Source organism: Gymnoscopelus microlampas (genome assembly GCF_963454915.1).
Source record: "Gymnoscopelus microlampas genome assembly, chromosome: 4".
Lineage (NCBI taxonomy): Eukaryota > Metazoa > Chordata > Actinopteri > Myctophiformes > Myctophidae > Gymnoscopelus > Gymnoscopelus microlampas.
The window spans coordinates 934751-953434 of NC_139941.1; the positions used below are offsets into that span (position 1 = coordinate 934751).

The 18684-nt window shown below is 41.8% G+C and overlaps 1 protein-coding gene across 1 annotated transcript; it reads right to left on the bottom strand.

The window, feature by feature from the left end:
• Positions 1-307: 307 nt before the first annotated feature.
• Positions 308-15553, bottom strand: LOC311043248 (extracellular calcium-sensing receptor-like; the record flags this gene model as incomplete). Its single annotated transcript, XM_084054424.1, has 5 exons — positions 308-1221; positions 10665-10788; positions 10884-11111; positions 13726-13817; positions 15484-15553. The coding sequence occupies 5 exons, from the start codon at positions 15551-15553 to the stop codon at positions 308-310; spliced, it is 1428 nt and encodes a 475-aa protein (XP_083910550.1).
• Between the last annotated feature and the right edge of the window lie 3131 nt (positions 15554-18684).

The window sequence follows — 18684 nt, forward strand, 5'->3', positions numbered from 1 at the left end:
TCCACAGGATGTTAGACTGAAACGTATAGTAAATTAAAATACCCAAAATGTGTAGTCTAACTAATTTTTTACTACAATTTATTAGGCCAACAGAAAAACAATACAAAAAAAAGAATTTCTTATACTATGAGCAATGTCAAAAAAATACAATATGCACTCTTAGATAATATCAATGGCAACTGTTGAATCATTGACATAAACGTTTGGGTGAGTAAATTACAGCTTCTATTTGTTTTGTATTAATGTGTGTTTTGTATAAACCTATTGTAAAATACAAAGAACATGAAATATAATTGAATTTCTGCTTCTACGTCTTGGTGGCACCACGACCCATGATGGATTTCTTAGTGTTTTTCTCAGGTTTCAAAAGGATTATATAACACTTTGGTCCAAACAGCACCACCAAAAGGCCAAAACTCGATGCTAAAATAGCAAATACCTCCACAACATCTGCATATTTGCCTGGGGAGCTGATATATGCTGGGATGAAGGCTATCCACACGGCACAGAAGATCAACATGCTGAAAGTGATTAACTTGGCTTCATTGAAGTTATCTGGAAGATTCCTTGCCATGAATGCTAGGACAAAGCTCAGGAGTGCCAGTAAACCAATATAACCAAGTAACACAGCAAAACCAACTGTTGATCCCACTGCACACTCATAGTTTATCCTATCAATATGGTATTGTGTGTTTTTATGAGGAGTTGGTGAGGCAGACACTAGCCAGGCTGTGCAGATTATTGCCTGGATGGAAGTAAGAGCCAGAACTGTTCCTCTCTGCTGCATGGCACCGAAACACTTCATAATGTCTGCACCACCAGGCTTGGAGGCCTTGAACACGGCCAACACCACCATAGTCTTTACCAGGATACACGAGACACACAGTACAAAGCTGATCCCAAATACTGCATGCCTCAGCTGACAAGTCCAGAGTCTGGGACGGCCAATGAACAGAAGTGAGCACAAGAAACACAGTTTGAGTGACAACACAAGTTGGAAGCTGAGTTCTGAGTTGTTGGCGCGTACCATCGGCGTGTCTCGATGATAGATGAAGATTCCCAGGACAACAGAACAGATAAGTGTGCCTAGCAATGAGATGGTTGTCAAGGAGATACCCAGGGCCTCATGGTAGGAGAGGAACTCCATGCTCTTAGGGACACAGTAGTCACGCTGGGGACTGGACCAGAAGTCCTCTGGACAACTGGTGCACTCTGTAGAGTCTAACAAAGTGTGAAAGGTTAAAGAGCAAGAGATAAGTAAAGTATTTTCCAAAAATTACCTACATTGATACGTCCTACTATCCTACGATAGTGCAGCGGGAAATGTTTGCTTCACCAGCGGGTGCTGCCGAAGCTTTTCGCTACTTTACCGCTTCTTCAGCAGCCATTGTTTCAATATGTTGCCGGTCTTTCCACGATAGTATAGTCTTCTTTCTCAGAAATTACGCTAGAGGGCGCTCTTCCCTAACGTATGGATGATCCTTTGACTTTGAGAGAATCATAGAAACAGAGATGATCTCATTCCAAAATTGTCAGTCCGTCCACTCCCATGTTGTCAGATGTAGAAAAACACATCTAGCTCGGATTTCTTTCTTTTTTTGGTGAAAACGAGCCATATTCAACTGTCGATTACAACAGAATGGACGATCGCGGTAAAATAAATGTTTGTTCCAATGGATAGACGAGGCCCTCCTCCACCCCCCAGACAGCCTTTGTTTACATCCGTGTCTACATCGTGGCTTCCGTGGCTCTCAGTGGCTCTCAGTGGATCGTCAAAATAAGGTAAAAAACACTGGTGATAACTTAGGAAAACCAGGTTTGGTACGCTTTCAAAAAGGATTACCGTAAAAAGAAGTAACACGGAGTCAGTCTCAAATAATAATCAGGTTTACTTATTATTTGCACAGGAGAGACAAGGTAGAACAGGCATCAAAATATTCTCTACTGGTAATACAAAATGTTCAGCATTATAACAGACAGTTTATCTCTTATTAAGCCCACCCCACAATATAATATCAACATGAACAGGGGCAAAGGCTCATTTTGGGGGCAAGGTAACCTGTTCTAAGGCATCATAGATAAACTGTAGCCACAACTTTCATGGTTAAGAAAGAGTAGGCCAGGGAGCAAGGACATCTTATCTTAGCAGTTAAGGAACTGTCCCTTCTGAGCAAATACATCATACTTTAGGCAATTATCCAAAGTGATACAATACAATAATCATACAATAATTATAATCTAATAAACTATTGATTAGAAATTATCTATCAATCCCTCATCTTGTTTATCAGTTTGGATAGGGTCAAAGGGTGTCAGTCAACCAAGCATCAGCAAGTTATCGACCCTGTGACTCTATTCAGAAATGACAACAATGGGGCAAGTCAAAATATGTAGACTTTATCTCCTAACGAGTAAACAAAGTATAGAGGTGAAGGAGATGGGGGGAAGGGGGAGAGAACATAGGGAGCACAAGATAGACAAATTCAATAATGCAATACATTTTTTCTTCTTATTTCGATTTGTTAAAGGACTGTATTATGGAATGTTAGAATGTTGATCTCGAAGTGGGTATAGCTCTAACCAATCGGGGTCAGAGATAGGCTACGTCAAAAGAATGTCCCTTTCTCTAGAGAACAGGCGGTGCACAAACTGTTTGACCAGGGGGGTGAGACAGCATTGTAAGACTAAGAGACATAGTACCAGAAGGATCAAGATGGGAAGTATCACTCCAGCAGTCCAGGTGAGCCACCCCCAGCCCAGATTTTGGAGGTACGAGGCGAAGTCGTCAGCAGGGAGGGGCTCACGGACTGCATCTTGCATCCTTCCTATGGCAGAAGAGACATTATCATAATTATTTTGAATATAAAAACAGCAACCCGTCCCAATTACTTTAGAAACGCCTCTGGCCTTCGCTTCCAGTGTATCTAGCAATTCTGTTCTGAAATTGTTCCGAATTAAGGGCCGCCAGACTGGCGGTCGTCATTGGTCAACGTGAGGAGCTCAACAGCAAGCTGGTTGATTTTCTGGAAAGCAGCTACCACTCCACCAAAGGGGAAAAGGCCCCATCCTACCGTCTCAGATTGAGATGTAAACGGATTGGCCAGAATGTACCCTAAGTACTTGTTCCCAGATCTCTTCGATCGGTGGGGGTAGTCTACACGAGGCCCGCGAGGGCGCTCCTCTGTCTCTGCAGCATACATCGTCACTGCAGGTTGTATTATGGCTGGATAACAGCAGCCTGACCATCCTGTGAGGGGGAGATTAGCGAAGGCATGTTTACCACAGACCCAAAACAGGCCGGGCGTTTGATGTCAATTTGGAAAATAGACAAGGGAATTTGTAAGTAGTGGCGTTTTTCCAAGTAATAAGACAGATTGAAGATGTCATATTCCTAACAATAATGTCAATGTCACACTGAGAATATCCAACATGGTGTCCCTCAATCCCACAAATGCATGTCTCAGCTTTCTTAACAGGAACTAGTATTTCAAAGTGAGTCACGAGAGTGAGCAGGGGAATATCCAAATAACGTGGATAAATTAATATTGTCATCAGAATACCTTGTGCTGTCTACTTGGGTAACAGGAGGGGGATACAATGTGTCTTTTTCGCACCAGAGAGTATGTGATCAGTTTTACAGGGAAGAGTAGCTTAGATTAGGAGCAAAACGCTTTAAGATTACGACTACCAACCAGGGTTTGAGACTATAGGGTGGAAATTTAACATGTATTCAAAATTATGGGTTGATCAAATAAACAAAATGGTGGGATTCTGTTATGCCAAGAAATATGTTCTCGTCGCCATAAGCAGAAACCCCTCAGCTACCAAAACAAAGAATAAAATCTAAGACTAATCACTAACGAGAAAGGAATAAAACATTAGACTTTAAAACCAACCCAACAGAAACTGAACTAATGAAATTAAAATAATCAAATGGAATTAATAATCACGTTTTGCCAGATAATGTAATTCTAAGAAGTGAGTGTAGTGTCTTTGAAAGGCGGAGGAGAAAGTTTCACGTGTCAGACAGGGTCCAGCCTCCTCTCCCGAATACTTTGATGACGTGGGAGTCGGTGAGAGTCACTTGGAACGGGCCGTCCCACAATGGACGTCCCCAAGGCTGGTGGCATCCCTTAGTCCTCACGGTTGGTTTAAGGAGGACCCAGTCTCCCGGAGAGATAGTGTGAGGTGGATCAGCAGACACAGCGGCAGATTGCCTAAGGGTAGAAGCAACAGGTTTTGAGGACAGAAATCTTTTCATTTCATAAGCGATGCGATTCATTCTATCAGGAAAGGTTTGGTCTTTCTGAGGTAATGAGAAAGGTTTTAGTGAGGGGACAACGTAAGGCCGTCCGAAAATAATCTCATAAGGTGACAGCCCGTTCAGAGTGGGAGTCACATGCATAATCAACCTAGCTAAAGGTACACACTGAGGCCATGGCATGCCTGTGGATGCAGAGATTTTTTAAGATTCTACCATTTACTGTACGGATCAATGAAATTGAGGAGATACGGAGATACTGAAAATTCTGAACTTTTGGCAGTAGTCCTATAAAATCTAATTCAAGAGTTTGAAATGGCCGCGTGGGAGAAGGGAAGGTTCCAGGGGAAATCTTCATTCCCCCCTGAGGGTTGTATTGTCTGGAGATTAAGCACTCTCTACAAAAGGTTTGAAGAAAAGTTGTGATACCTGGTGCACAGATGTTACGCTTAATTAAACCTGTCATGCCCTCTGCGGACACATGGCCAGGTCCATGGGTCAGAAGTGCGATGGGGTGAAACAGCGACTTGGGAAGAAAAGGTAGAGAAGGGGGAGAAGAGCTAGGGAATCAACAACAGAAGGGGTGACAAGAGACAGAGTTAGACCATCAGAGGGTTCACACAGGGTGGCTTTCGCAGCGGCTTTCGCCGCATGATCAGCAAATGCATTGCCCAGAGAGACCGGGTCTCTCGATGTACAGTAGTGTGTGCAGCACATTTACATACCGCTAGCGCTGATGGGAGCATGACCGCATCTAAGAGAGATGAAATAAGAGAATAGTGGGCGATCTTCCCTCCAGAAGAGGTGGTGAAATTACGCAGCTTCCATTGAGCGGCGAAGACATGCAGTGTGTTGAATGCCTACAAGCAAAGCCACCAGCTCTGCCATCTGACTAGAATAAGTGGGGGGCAGGCGCTTGGCCTCTATGACGTGGCTGGCGGAGACCACAGAGTACGCGGAACACCGTTTGCCTAGAGAGTCAAGAGAACAAGAACCATCAACAAAATAAGTGAGTTCACAATCAGAAATGGGTTCACTTTTTAAGTCCGGCCTGGGAAGAGTGTTCTGGGCTACTTCAGTAAGGCAATCACAAAAATGTGGAGTGCCGTCACATGGAAGTAGAATTAAGGTAGCAGGGTTAAGTGATGTGCAGCGCTCTACTGTGATGTGAGGGGAGCTCAGTAAGATGGCTATACAGGAAAGGTGTCGTGCAGGGGACATGAAACTAAGCTTCTGTTCTAACAATAGGAGAGATACCGCATGAGTCACCAGCAAGGTAGTGGGATGGAAGAGAACCAGAGAGGAAGAATTCTTGACCGCCAGGGCAGCAGCGATGACATGTCTGTCGCAGACGGGCATGGCTGCGGCCACAGCGTCAAGGCGAGTAGAATAGTAGGCCACAGGCCTGGAAGAAGAGCCTAATTTCTGTAAGACAACAGAAGACATGTAAGAGGCATTATCACACAGGCGGCAGTCTACAGTTTGTAAGAACATCTTGCTATAGTCAGGGAACGCTAAGGGGTAGAGGCTAATTCTTTCTTGAGATCTGTGAATTGGAGTTCTGCTTCAGGGGCCCAAGTGAGCTTGTCTAGTGGGGACATGGGGCACATTCAGCTAAATCAAATCATATTTAAATCAAATATTCATCAAACTCCCCTCTATTTGACACCCATATATCTGTAATATAGTGTGTGTCAGAGGATGAATTTGTTGATGAAAAATTTAAATGAAAAAAAAATAAAATTTCAAAAATGTTAAAGTTATGATTAAAATATTTAAAATTAAAATATAACAATAAAAATAAGGAATACACATCTTTGTTCTGAAGAGTAAGTTAGAGTTAGATAAAGTATACCAAAATAAATCGAAATTAAAAATTTCAAAAAGTAGCAGATCTACAAGCTCAAAAACATCTTAAGTTAAAATGATAAAATATTTTCAAAACTTTTAAAAGAAATCAAAATGACTTTACAATATTCTTAATATTATAGTTAATGTTTTCCAATATTGATATTAGAACATATTGAATCTTATTAGGGTTAATTTAACTGATCTATGTTTTAAATGGAACTCACTTGAGACTCAGTAGCTAACACTTCCTGCAAACTCATTCACACATGCAAACATAAAACATCTGAGGGAGAGAACAAGAGATAAGACGAGAGAGATAGAAACTAACACTCCTTTACCCTCCCTCGCTCTCTCTCACTCATACACACACACACCATAAACAACAGGCGCTCAACGAGACAGGGCGAAGAGAGAGAGAGAGAGAGAGAGAGAGAGAGAGAGAGAGAGAGAGAGCCATGCGGGGTTCATAAACTCAATCATTCATACACGTACAGAACATATATATTTCAGCGTCAAACTAATTTTAGAATGAGAAATATTTTATACTGAGTGGGTTGAGTATTACTTATTAGTTTAAATTATATTGGAAATATATATATTTCTTTTAATGTAAAACATATTATTAGAACAAAATGTATTGGTGTTGATGGTTTAGACTAGAGTGGTCAAAATAGAACTATGATAAATTAGAACAAACAACATTTGGACCAATATGTGTCCGATATTAATAATCAAATATGGTATCTAAATAGGGTAATATCTAACCTCTGTCCTTTGTGACCCATGACCTGCAGCTCATGAGTCAGAAACGGAGTTTAGCTAGTATTAGTGACTTTGGATTGATGTAAAAGAAAATTGAATGAAAGTCTTAAGATGACAGTTGATAAAGTCACCTAGAAAAGTGTACAGCACATGTTTCTCTAACCATTTTTTTTTTAGGACTGACAGTAATAAAGCTGTATTATATATATATGTAGATAGATAGATAGATATACATATTATTATAAAGAACTCACACTGTTATAATTGGAAGGAATGGGTTAAAGTTATTTTGAGCAACTGAACGGGCCATTTTCCTACAGTAGCTAGTTTGATAGTGAGTGTTCTACTATGGAATGCAAGCAGATAAGGGGAAGGCTGCATCTGGGAGAGAGAGACTACTCTGAGAACCTAGCAAAATATTTTAAGACAGTTAAATACCGATTATAAAAATAAAATGAAATTAATTTCCTTTTTAGGTAAATGGATATGAATTATTCAAAAAGAATGAGAAAATTGTACCAGGATTCATATTAATGTGTAAATCTTTTCTTTGGAATTTCAGAGGCGCACAGGAGGCGTGAGATGTTAAAATGTACACCTTACCTCTGTTGTGACCCCTCTGAAATCCACTGACCTCTGATCCCATAGGTCTTGGGTCAGCCAAAAATCTTTACATCAGTAATTTGGATCTGAATGGATCTCGGTTGCCTTCTTTCGGGGTACAGTGATGCTTGATTTGGTCCTGAATGGCTCTGTTGTCGGCGTGCCCCGGCTCCCCAGGTGTGATGTAGATTCTTGCTATGTTGTGCAGTAAGTGATTGTGTATGGTGGGTTTTAGTGTAAACCCGACGTTCAGGTAAAGATTTTGATTTCTTACTAGTGCTTGTGTCAGATGGAGGAACGTCGGGCCGGGGTGAAAGTCCTGGAGGCCGCCGACAACAGGTCCAAGCAGGCCCGCATCTTGAGAACGTGGAGAAAGAGTACATTTTGTTAGGTCCAACAACACCTCCTCATCATCCTTACTTTCAAGAATGTATGTATCAAATGAAGTTTGTATGCCAGGGTGAGTGGTGTGCTGTGTTTGGGTGTGTGGTGTTTTTTTTTTTTACCACTGGTGGGTCCCTGTCTGAACCTGGGCTGTCCAGGTTCCTGTGACGGGGAGAGGATATTTCCGGCAAAAAATAATTATTCAGACTAAAACTTAAGAGACTGTGTAAGGGGTAGAAAGTGAACAGAAATGAGAAATACAATAAATCAGAACCAATGGGACAGATATCAGATAATTTCAAAGTGGGTACTCATAAATACTACACAGTATGTTGACCTCTATTTTGAATTTCAAGAAGTGAGTGGGCTTGTGTAGGCAATTGACCTGTTTTACTGTCTATAATTATTATTACCCCTCTATTTGACACACACTGAATGTATCTGTGTGTCAAGGATTAAATGACTTGTAGGGAGAGAGAGAGTGAGAGAAATGTCAGCCCTACCCAAGGTTAAATATTTCTGTCTGTGGCAAAGTAGAAGGGGGACATGGTGTGTACCTGGGTGTGTGAGGCGGAACCGGACCGATTGTTTCTTAGGCTCGTGGGACCACTGATAACTTAGGAAAACCAGGTTTGGTACGCTTTCAAAAAGGATTACCGTAAAAAGAAGTAACACGGAGTCAGTCTCAAATAATAATCAGGTTTACTTATTATTTGCACAGGAGAGACAAGGTAGAACAGGCATCAAAATATTCTCTACTGGTAATACAAAATGTTCAGCATTATAACAGACAGTTTATCTCTTATTAAGCCCACCCCACAATATAATATCAACATGAACAGGGGCAAAGGCTCATTTTGGGGGCAAGGTAACCTGTTCTAAGGCATCATAGATAAACTGTAGCCACAACTTTCATGGTTAAGAAAGAGTAGGCCAGGGAGCAAGGACATCTTATCTTAGCAGTTAAGGAACTGTCCCTTCTGAGCAAATACATCATACTTTAGGCAATTATCCAAAGTGATACAATACAATAATCATACAATAATTATAATCTAATAAACTATTGATTAGAAATTATCTATCAACTGGCAAGGCGGATTAATTCATTAATCAATTCCTGGCAGATAATGTGTTAAATACTCCTTAAATGCTGCAGCACTTGAAGTCCTTGCATTAAGCCAACACTGGTTTTTACTGATTGATTGAATACTTTATTAACAGTTTGCAAAAAAGCACAGAAAGTACAGGTTCATACAAAAGGATGCGAAAAGGATTAAACCCAAGAAAGCACTATGGCTTGTTTCCATGTGGGTCCTGTGTATTCAATTCATTGAAATATTTAATGACAAACAGAACAATAATACACAATACTATGCAAAAACATCATATAAACGAGTAATAATCAAAAAGAAAATATTTTCAGTAAATGCACTTATGTTGAATGCACTGATTGTCTCCGCCAGGCCGAAAGGCATGGCGAGAGAGTATGTTTTACCCCCTGTCCGTCCGTCCGTGTGTCCGTGTCCGTCCGTCATTCGATCTGTCTGTGTACAGCTAATCTCCGGCACCGTTGGCTTGCTCGCAGCCAAACTGTGCACACACAGTCCCTGGATACCAGAGCAGAACCTCTGCCCCACATTTTTCACAGGGGCCTGTTATAGCGCCACCAGGAGGCCGATTGGTGCAAAACACATTTCTTGACAGTACTCCTACAGATTTTGTCCAAACAGCACGCAAATCGGTACACAGTATCTCTATAGTCATTAAACCCTCCTGATTGACTAAAATTGCCTTCCAAAGTTTGCAGGAGTGCTCCGTTTTGAACAAAATGCCTCAAATCATGAACACAGCATGCAATTTCCGTGAAATTTTGCACGCAGATTCCCACTACGTCAAGGAAGAAATGCTACTTGAAAATGTTTAAATCAGCCTCATGGTGGCGCTATAACAGACCGATTTGTGTTTTTGCCTATAACTGTACCGATCTGTGTAAAACTTTTGTATGCACACTCGAGGCCAAGGAAAAACCTTTGCCCTGCATTTTTCACATCTGCCTTTTATAGCGCCACCAGGAGGCCGACTTATGTAAAACACATTTTTTGATTGTAAGCCTTCAGATTTTATCCACATTTCACGCAAATCGGTACACATGATCTCTATAGTCATGTGATCAAGAAGGATCTGTTAGATGTTTCATAGTCCATCCTGATTGACTAAAATTTACATCTAAAGTTTGCAGGAGTGGCCCGTTTTGAACAAAATGCCGCAAATCATGAACGCAGCGTCCGATTGGAGTGAAACTTTGCTCGCACATTCGCACTACGTTGAGGAACAAATGCCACCATTTTAACATTGCCCTATTATAGCGCCAACTTGAGGCCAATTTTTGCAACAGTTTTCTTTTTTATATTACTCCTACAAATTGTGTCCAAACATCATGCAAATCGGTACCCATTATCTCTATAGTCAAGTGGTCAAGATGGTTCTGTCCGATTTTTCATATTACATCCTGATTGCCAAATTCCGAACATTGCTGCCCCACAATGACCTACCTGACCTGGCGGAGACCTGTGCTCCGAGGAGCACTTTTTCTAGTTGTAAGTCGCTTTGGATAAAAGCGTCTGCTAAATGACTGTAATGTAATGTAATGTAATGTAAACAGTTTGGGGGGCATTTCTGGTGATAGGCTTGGACTTTGTACAGCTTTACAACGTTTTATAGCTCTGGTTATGAAGTGACAGTTGCAGTCCCAAGTCTCTAGTCTTCTAGTAGTTTGGGTGTGGAACTAGTAATGTAAACCTACCAGTCTGATTGCTGATCTCTCCCTCAGAACAAGCAATGCAGTCAAAGCAGCAGGTAGGTTCTCCTTTCCTTCTGGCCACACGGGTACCAGGGGAACAGCTCTCACTGCACACTGACCAAGGAGGCTACAGAGGAAAGTAACAACGATCAGTTTCAGTATAAACGAAATTACATTCACATCAAGAGCTCAACATGAGTTATTTTAGAAAGCTGAAATTACCTTTTTGGATTCAAAGTTCCAAGAGATTTTGTCTTCATCAAGAATGAATTCTTCATCTCCGGAGGCTGACTTCCTGACCACACCTACATTGTGAATATTTGTGCTTCCATCAGGAAGCCACGCCCAGTTCATTATATCAAAGATTGGTATAGCATCACCATTCTCATCAAATGATACATGATCACCAACAGATGTGGTGAAGTTGACCTTTTCCAGGTAATAGAGAAGCTAGAAATAGTGATGAGCAGAATCATGAAGAGAAAGAGACTTTAAAAAACTACTTATTTTGCACCCAAGTCACGCTACCCACTATTTGGGGTTTTAGCATTGTGCAAGGGGCGTTCCTGGGGCAGAGTTGCTATCTTCCGCCACCAGCCTTATCACTAAAACACCTGTGCTACCCTTTACATCATGCATAGGTGTGGTTTGGGTGTTACATTAAGAGCTGGCTGCCCTATGCCTTATGCTCAGTGCTAAGGCTCTCTCCCTATCTGCCCATGGAAGGGGCAGTCCGACATTGATTGCCTTGGAATAAAATATTTGATATACAGATTTATCACTCACACATTGCTGGTTATAGAAAACTTAAAGTTGCAGCAAGTGCTTGTGTTCTAGATCACTTAAACTGAATGGTCTGGTGTGGTTATAGCAAAATTTGATCAAATGACATTGTATTTATCTCGCCCCAAAACACGCTTGTCTGGGGTCAAATCCAGCGAGCTGGGGATGGTTGCCACCAGGTATTCGTAAACGTAACCTCAGTAAAACTATGCCTAAACCTAACCTTATTCCTAAACGTAATCTCAGTAAAACTATGTCTAAAACTAACCTTATTCCTAAACTTAACCTGAGTAAAACTATGCCTAACCCTAAACATATTCATTACCTTAACCTAAGTAAAACAAAACAAGAATACAAGAACCGCTGAGGGCGAGCGGTCCACAAAGAAAATGGGGGCGAGTTTGTTTTGGGGTGACTTTTCCGGTTACCGCATTGAGGCGCATATGTTATTTCGGACACATCCCGACGTTTGCATCATAAGCTCTAGCCTTTGAACAAAACCATATTTACAGATGTGCCACTTCAAAACTTCACATGTCCTGCCATCGCCAAGACAGTAAATTTTCAGGGGATTCCCAGGGCAATAAGAGGGACAAAAAAGGGCATTTAAAATGATGAATTATTTTGATGATCACTGCTTTTATGATGCTAATTAATTTGAGCAACTCTTCAAATCACCTTTCGCCTCATAATGAGTCTGACACCTTCTCAACACACATTCTTTTGTTCTCATGCATATGGGTGTCTGTTGAAGGGAAAAACGGGGGGGTTTAGTGACAACTTCTTTTCAGGGGCAAAACAGTGCAGTTTCAAGGGCAGAACAGGGAGGAAAACATGCCTTTTCAGGCCACTTTCAGGGAAAGAACAGTAACGTGTGAAGTTTTGAAGTGGCACATCTGTATTACACATAAGTATCACCCACAAGTTATAGACAATGTTATTTTATTGCAATCCGTTCTTTATTTCCTGCGTAATGGATTAATAGGTAGGTAGGATACTTTATTGGCAGTAAAAAAAACTAAAGTCACAACAGCGTCATTCATTAATAAAACACCTACGTACACTGTACAAAAAAGCTGAAACCTTTATCCATTGTGGTCCACCTTGAGACATAACAACACACAGACACACTGCACAAACAACCATGAAACAAAGATTTGATCCTATAGAGCATTACATCTAGGACAAGAAGGTGCCCTGAAAGAAGAATCCAAAGCAGAGGGGGCTATCCGGGGTAGGGGTATCTAAGACCAGTTGGTGATAAGATGGAGCCATGATTTGAGGTCCTTTTTAAATCTTGCAAGAGAATTTATGGATTTTAGGGCTGAAGGGAGGGCATTCCATTCCATTCCACCATTAGTGGCTGCGTGATAGAACGCATTTTTCCCTTAAAGGTTCTATGACTTTGGGGTTTAATGACCTCAATTAGACCAAAAAAACGGAACTTTGAACATTCAGTGAACTTTCTGTGGTCTGGGGTTTTCTGAATGATTAGGCTGAAAAGTAATCTGTGATTGGCCCCTGGACTTTGATGTCACAGTCCATTAATCCCGCCCCCTCTCCTCTCCTCTCCATGTGTTTTGCTGAATTAGACCTGCTGGTGGCGCTATAACAGGCCAATGTGAAAAAGGGTGGCATTTCTTCCTTGGCCTAGTGGGAATGTGTTTGTGAAATTTCACGGAAATGGCAAGCTGCGTTCATGATTTGAGGCATTTTGTTCAAAACGGACCAATCCTGCAAATTTTGGAAGCGAACCTTAGCCAATGAGGATGGAATGTGGGAAATCGGACAGATCCGTGTTGATCACATGACTATAGAGATATTGTGTACCGATTTGCATGACGTTTGGATAAAATCTGTAGGAGTAATGTAAAACAATGGGTTTTGCACAAGTCGGCCTCCAGGTGGTGCTATAACAGGCAGAGGTTCTGAATTGGCATCCAGGGAGTGTGTGTGCACAGTTTCGCAGCGACGGGCCAACGGTGCCAGAGATTAGCTGCTAACACACGGACAAGACACGGACACACACACGGACGGACGGACGGAGGGTAAAACTTACTCTCTCGCCATGCCTTTCAGCCTGGCGGAGACAAAAATCCTGCCATGGATCACTGGAGTGGATTCTTCAGTTAAAACCTTTTAATACACGTTTGAAGGACCATGATACATACTTTGAATGTGTTGTAAAACTGAATGTCATGAAACCTTTAAGCGTCCTGAAACTAGGGGGAATCAGATCATATAAACTTCCCCTGGTTGTGTACATCTGAGCATCGCTCACTCTGGGCAGGTAATCAAGTAAGTATTTGGGAATAGAACCATCTAGAATCTTGAAGACCAGACTTAGCCAAGTGGGCGGAGGTAAGATGAGACCTGGGGTAAAATTTTAGGAGAAGCCTCTAGTAAGATCTCATCCAGTTTACAGACGAGCTGTCAAAACCGATTGCCCTCAGCTTGTTCAACAGTATGGAATGATTCACAATTTCAAACGCTTTCTGAAGGTACGTCCACCTCGCGTCTGATGTAATATGTCAAGTACAGTAGACACAGTCAGTGGAATGGGACCTTCTGAAGCCTGATTGGAATTCTTGTGATGATGTAACAGATATGTATTTATCTGTTCATAGATTAGTCTCGCTATAACCTTTGAGATGAACAAAGGATGGAAACGGGGCGGTAGATCCCAGGGTCTAACTTGCTGCCCTTTTTATACAGAGATACTACTCTTGCAAGCTTAAATTCCTGCGGGACGTGATCCTGTCTGATGGACAGGTTTGTTATGTGTGCCACTACAGGGGCAATAGCAACGGCTGCATCTCTGAGGAACCTAGTGGGAATGCCATCATGGCCTGTGGCCTTGGTTGGCTGTAGGGCTCTAAGCTTTAACAGCACATCCTCAGCTGTAACAGGGGATATCTTAAAAATGTCCTCTACAACGCCAAGATTTTTGTAGAGGGCATGTATGTGCTGTTCACCATACAGGCCTGAGTGAGAGGACAATTTGTCCACCAGTGTGGAAGCTATGGTTGTGAAGAAACTGAACCAACTGATCCAACTGAAGTGTATGGTTTGGAGCAAATGGCACTGCGCAGCGCAAATCATTGTCTTTGAATAGACTCAAATCTTATATAAACACAATTGACACAAGGAATTAACACGCTCACTTCTGCTGATTGTAGGAAAATTAGAATCACAGAGATTCGTTGAGAATTAGGAGTGAGGAAGACTTCTGAATGTTGTGTGACTCTTGCATATTGAAGAGAGCCACGACCACATCTCTAGGCAAGAAGACACTGAGGTATTTTATTTCAAAGACCAGCTCCAGAAGAACATATAATTACCACCTGCACCCTATAAAGACCACCTTCATTGCTCCGCCCCCTCTGTTAGTTCTCAGCATGCTAAACGCCCCAAACTTGGTCAGGTGCTCTTAGACGGCCAATAGGGATGGGCTGTAATTGCTTAAGCCCCGCCCTCTCTTTGTTCCTATTGGGGGCTTCTCCACATTGTAGCCACTGGGGGAAAAGTTCGGGGGGGGGGGGGTCCAAATCGATCCGAATAATCCATACTCATCCGTCCAAGCAGACAATTTCTCTACTTCCCTTATGCAGACTAAGAGGTTGGTCCCACAGACTTCCAATTTCATAAGAAATGACCACTACTGGTTTTTCCTTATCATTTCCGGTTTGTAGAAATTTCACCCACACACTCTCTGAGGGGTGTGGAGTTCAGTGGTGCAACCCGAAAGTGGATCTGTTCACTTTTTTACCAGAAAGTGGTCGTAGACCCCTACCTCCTGAACATAAGGTCGCACAGGTATGACAGTGGACCTGGGTGCTGCAAGTGCATCGCTGCTTGGCAGCAGTGTTATAGCAGTATTTTACACTTCAAATGGCCATACTTCGGTGACCATTGCTCTTTTCAGCGGAACATTGGACTAGGTTTGAAAACCACGTGGCGGCCTGAAAATATAGTTCTTGAATCCAGAATCTTGAATCCAACTAGAAACATTTAAAGGTTAACTGAATTAATATCCCACCTGCCATGGCTGTATTGTCTGCAAACTGGCACAGCCGTGCCCAGTGAAAGGCCCTCTTCCTGGCACACATTGCAACATGTCATGGAGGGCATGGGCCAGAGCGTACACAGCCTTGTATATATTATAATCTCCCCTGAGGTTAGACACATCCAACAGGATAGTTTCTGCTGTTCCTAGGTCCTCTTGTCCAGTACACACCCTTCCACCAGCATCCACCCACTCAGACGGAATGGGTGCAAATTTACACTGAAATGTGTGCTCCCAAAACTGCCTTACCTGAAGAAACAACAATGAAGACTTAAAGGAAGGGACATTTCACTTTGGGAGCACCCCGGACAGTTTTTAAGTTGCTTGATTCAATATTTAGATATGCATTTTATCAGACACGCCCCCTTCCTATACAAACCCATTGTAACTTCAAACTCCACTTTAACCATGTTAGATTCAGCGGAAACACCCGTCCTTGGTTCTGGTGACTGATATTGTCCTTCGTTTTTTCAGTTATTCTTTTCATTTATTTTTTCTATTTTTGGGCGAAAATGAAAAAAACAAACAATATTATTAAATAAAATAAATGCAAAAAGTAATTGAAAAAACATAGCCCCCTCATGTATTGGGAGGGCAGAATGGGTCACCAGAACCAAGGACGGGTGAATCTAACATCGAAAAAAATGGAGTTTGAAGTTATAATGGGTTTGTAAAGGAAGGGGGCGTGTCTAATAAAATTAATATCAAATATCTAAATATTGAATCGAGCAACTTAAAAACTGTCTGGGGGCTCACAAAAGCCTGAGTAGACGATAAAATTACCCAATATTTTTTTTAAAGTGAAATATCCCTTTAAGCAACAGATGTTATTTAGAACATCTTAAAGGGGAATTTCACCATTGAACTATGTCTTTAATACACCTTAGAGCTGTTGTGTGTAAATAAGAAAAAAGTTCTCTTCTATGTTGCCTAGAACTGGAGAATTGATTGAGGTCATGTGATCAGTGACATACGCACAGTGTACTTTTGGCTCCGCCCTCTAGGCTGCTGCATTCACTAGAATGGGGAATCTGACTTCCAGCTGAAACAGTGTGTCTTGAATATAACGTTAAAACTTATTAGGATCCCTCAATAAACTCCAATATGTACAGAACTCAGCCGCCCGCCTGCTCACCCACACCCGCTCCAGAGACCACATCACACCAGTCCTCCATGACCTCCACTGGCTCCCGGTCAAACACAGAATCAACTTCAAAATCCTCATCACCTCCTACAAAGCCCTCAACCACCAGGCACCCCAATACATTTCCGACCTCCTTCACGACCACGTTCCCACCCGTTCCCTCAGATCCAGCGATGCCAACCTCTTCAAATTCCCCACCAAAAAAACAAAGCGCACCTGGGGTAATAGGGCATTCTCCATTGCAGCACCCACCCTCTGGAACCCACTTCCACCTCACATCAAAGCTGCCCCCACCCTTGCCGTGTTCAAAACCTCCCTCAAAACCCACCTCTTCAGAACTGCTTTCCCCACCTAACTGATCTCCTACCACCCTAGTCTCAACTTGTGTTTTATTCCCTGGCCTTTTGTAGCCTTTTTAACTTTTTATTCTCTGTATTTTCTCATTAAAGTTGTTTTTACGGGCCAGGCTTCCAGCATGGACCCGTTTTGTTATTGGCATTATTCCATTTCTTCTGCCGTTTTTGCCAGTTCTGGCTGAACCGTGCATACGCTTTTTATGAAACTCGGCCATATGATAGATGGTCATGAAAAACGATCAAGAAATAAATCTCACAATCTTTCGCCAAAAGGTGGCGCTATAGCACTCAGTTGAAAATGCCAAATTTGAACAGGTACAACTCATGCCCTGTTTGACCTACAGCCATGAAACTTCGATGCACACATGCGTCTCCTCATGCTGAACAACTTTCACACACACTCTGACCTTTAGATCTCCCACCATTTTGAATTATATGAAAAGCAGTAAAAAGCAGTTAAAACCTATATCCTCCTGGGATTTTTGAGTAATCTGCACGAAACGTTTTACACATGAACTTTGGACCTATGCCGACGAAACGCTGCAAGCGGATTTTTTCTGAGTGAAAAAATGAAGCTTTAATGAGCCAATGAATATTGCAGTTTTATGACAATTATTCATCTGCCCCTAACACATACATGCAGACTTACCATTCTTTGAAACTTTGCAGAAATGTAAAGGGACATTCCAAATATCACTGAAACCAATCTTACTCCAATTGGTCAAACGGGGGCGCTATAGCAATTTTTTGAAAATGCAAACTTTAAACAGGCAAAAGTCATGCCTCGTTTGGCCGACAGCCATTAGACCTGCTTACACATGTGCCTTGACTAATGAGGAACACATCTATCACGTTGACCAGTAAGCACCGCCCTTAGATTGTCCGCAATCTTGAGCAGTTTGAAAAACACTTAAACCCAGGATTTTTCAGCTATTTGCGTGAAACTGTATCATCAGTGTGATCTCTTTTTTCAGAGGTTTGTCTGTTGGTCCAATAGCTTCCCGCTTAAGTGTATGTCTCACAACCTCAAGGTCACAGGTTCAAGCCTCACTTGGTGCAGACTTCATCTGAGTTGCATTTCACACAACATGACTATCAATGAATACATCTGCAATTGTTAAAGATAACATGAAACACTTAATTGTGTGTTTTTTACATACTTCATTGTGAAAATAGCTGATCTACAATCTCACAACTTTTCAGATAGCAATGAGAGTATGTTTTTTCAATGTATAACATACTTCATTGTGAAAATAGCCGATGTACAATCTGACAACTTTTAATGGTTTGTGAGCTTGTAGATTGGCTACTTTCACTAGTTTTGGTTCTGAGGAGATGTACAATTTCTTCATTGGTAAATGGTTTGTGAACGAGTGATCTTAGTGTTAATGAAACAGGGGCTTGGGTCATGACAGAAGGCAAGAGTTTGTGATCCTCAACATACAGTATCAGCCTGGACAAAGCTATAGCACTATAGGTAGTGTTGCAGCTACCTAAGAGTGCCTCACGACCGCAAGGTTGCTGGTTCAAGTCTCACTTGATGCAGACTCATTTAAGTTGAATTGCTAAAAACATGACTCAATATATTCTGTTTCCATGGCTCTCTCTCTCTTCAATCTATTCCGTTTCTATCTTCAATCTATTCCGTTTCCATGTCTCTCTCTCTGTCTCTTC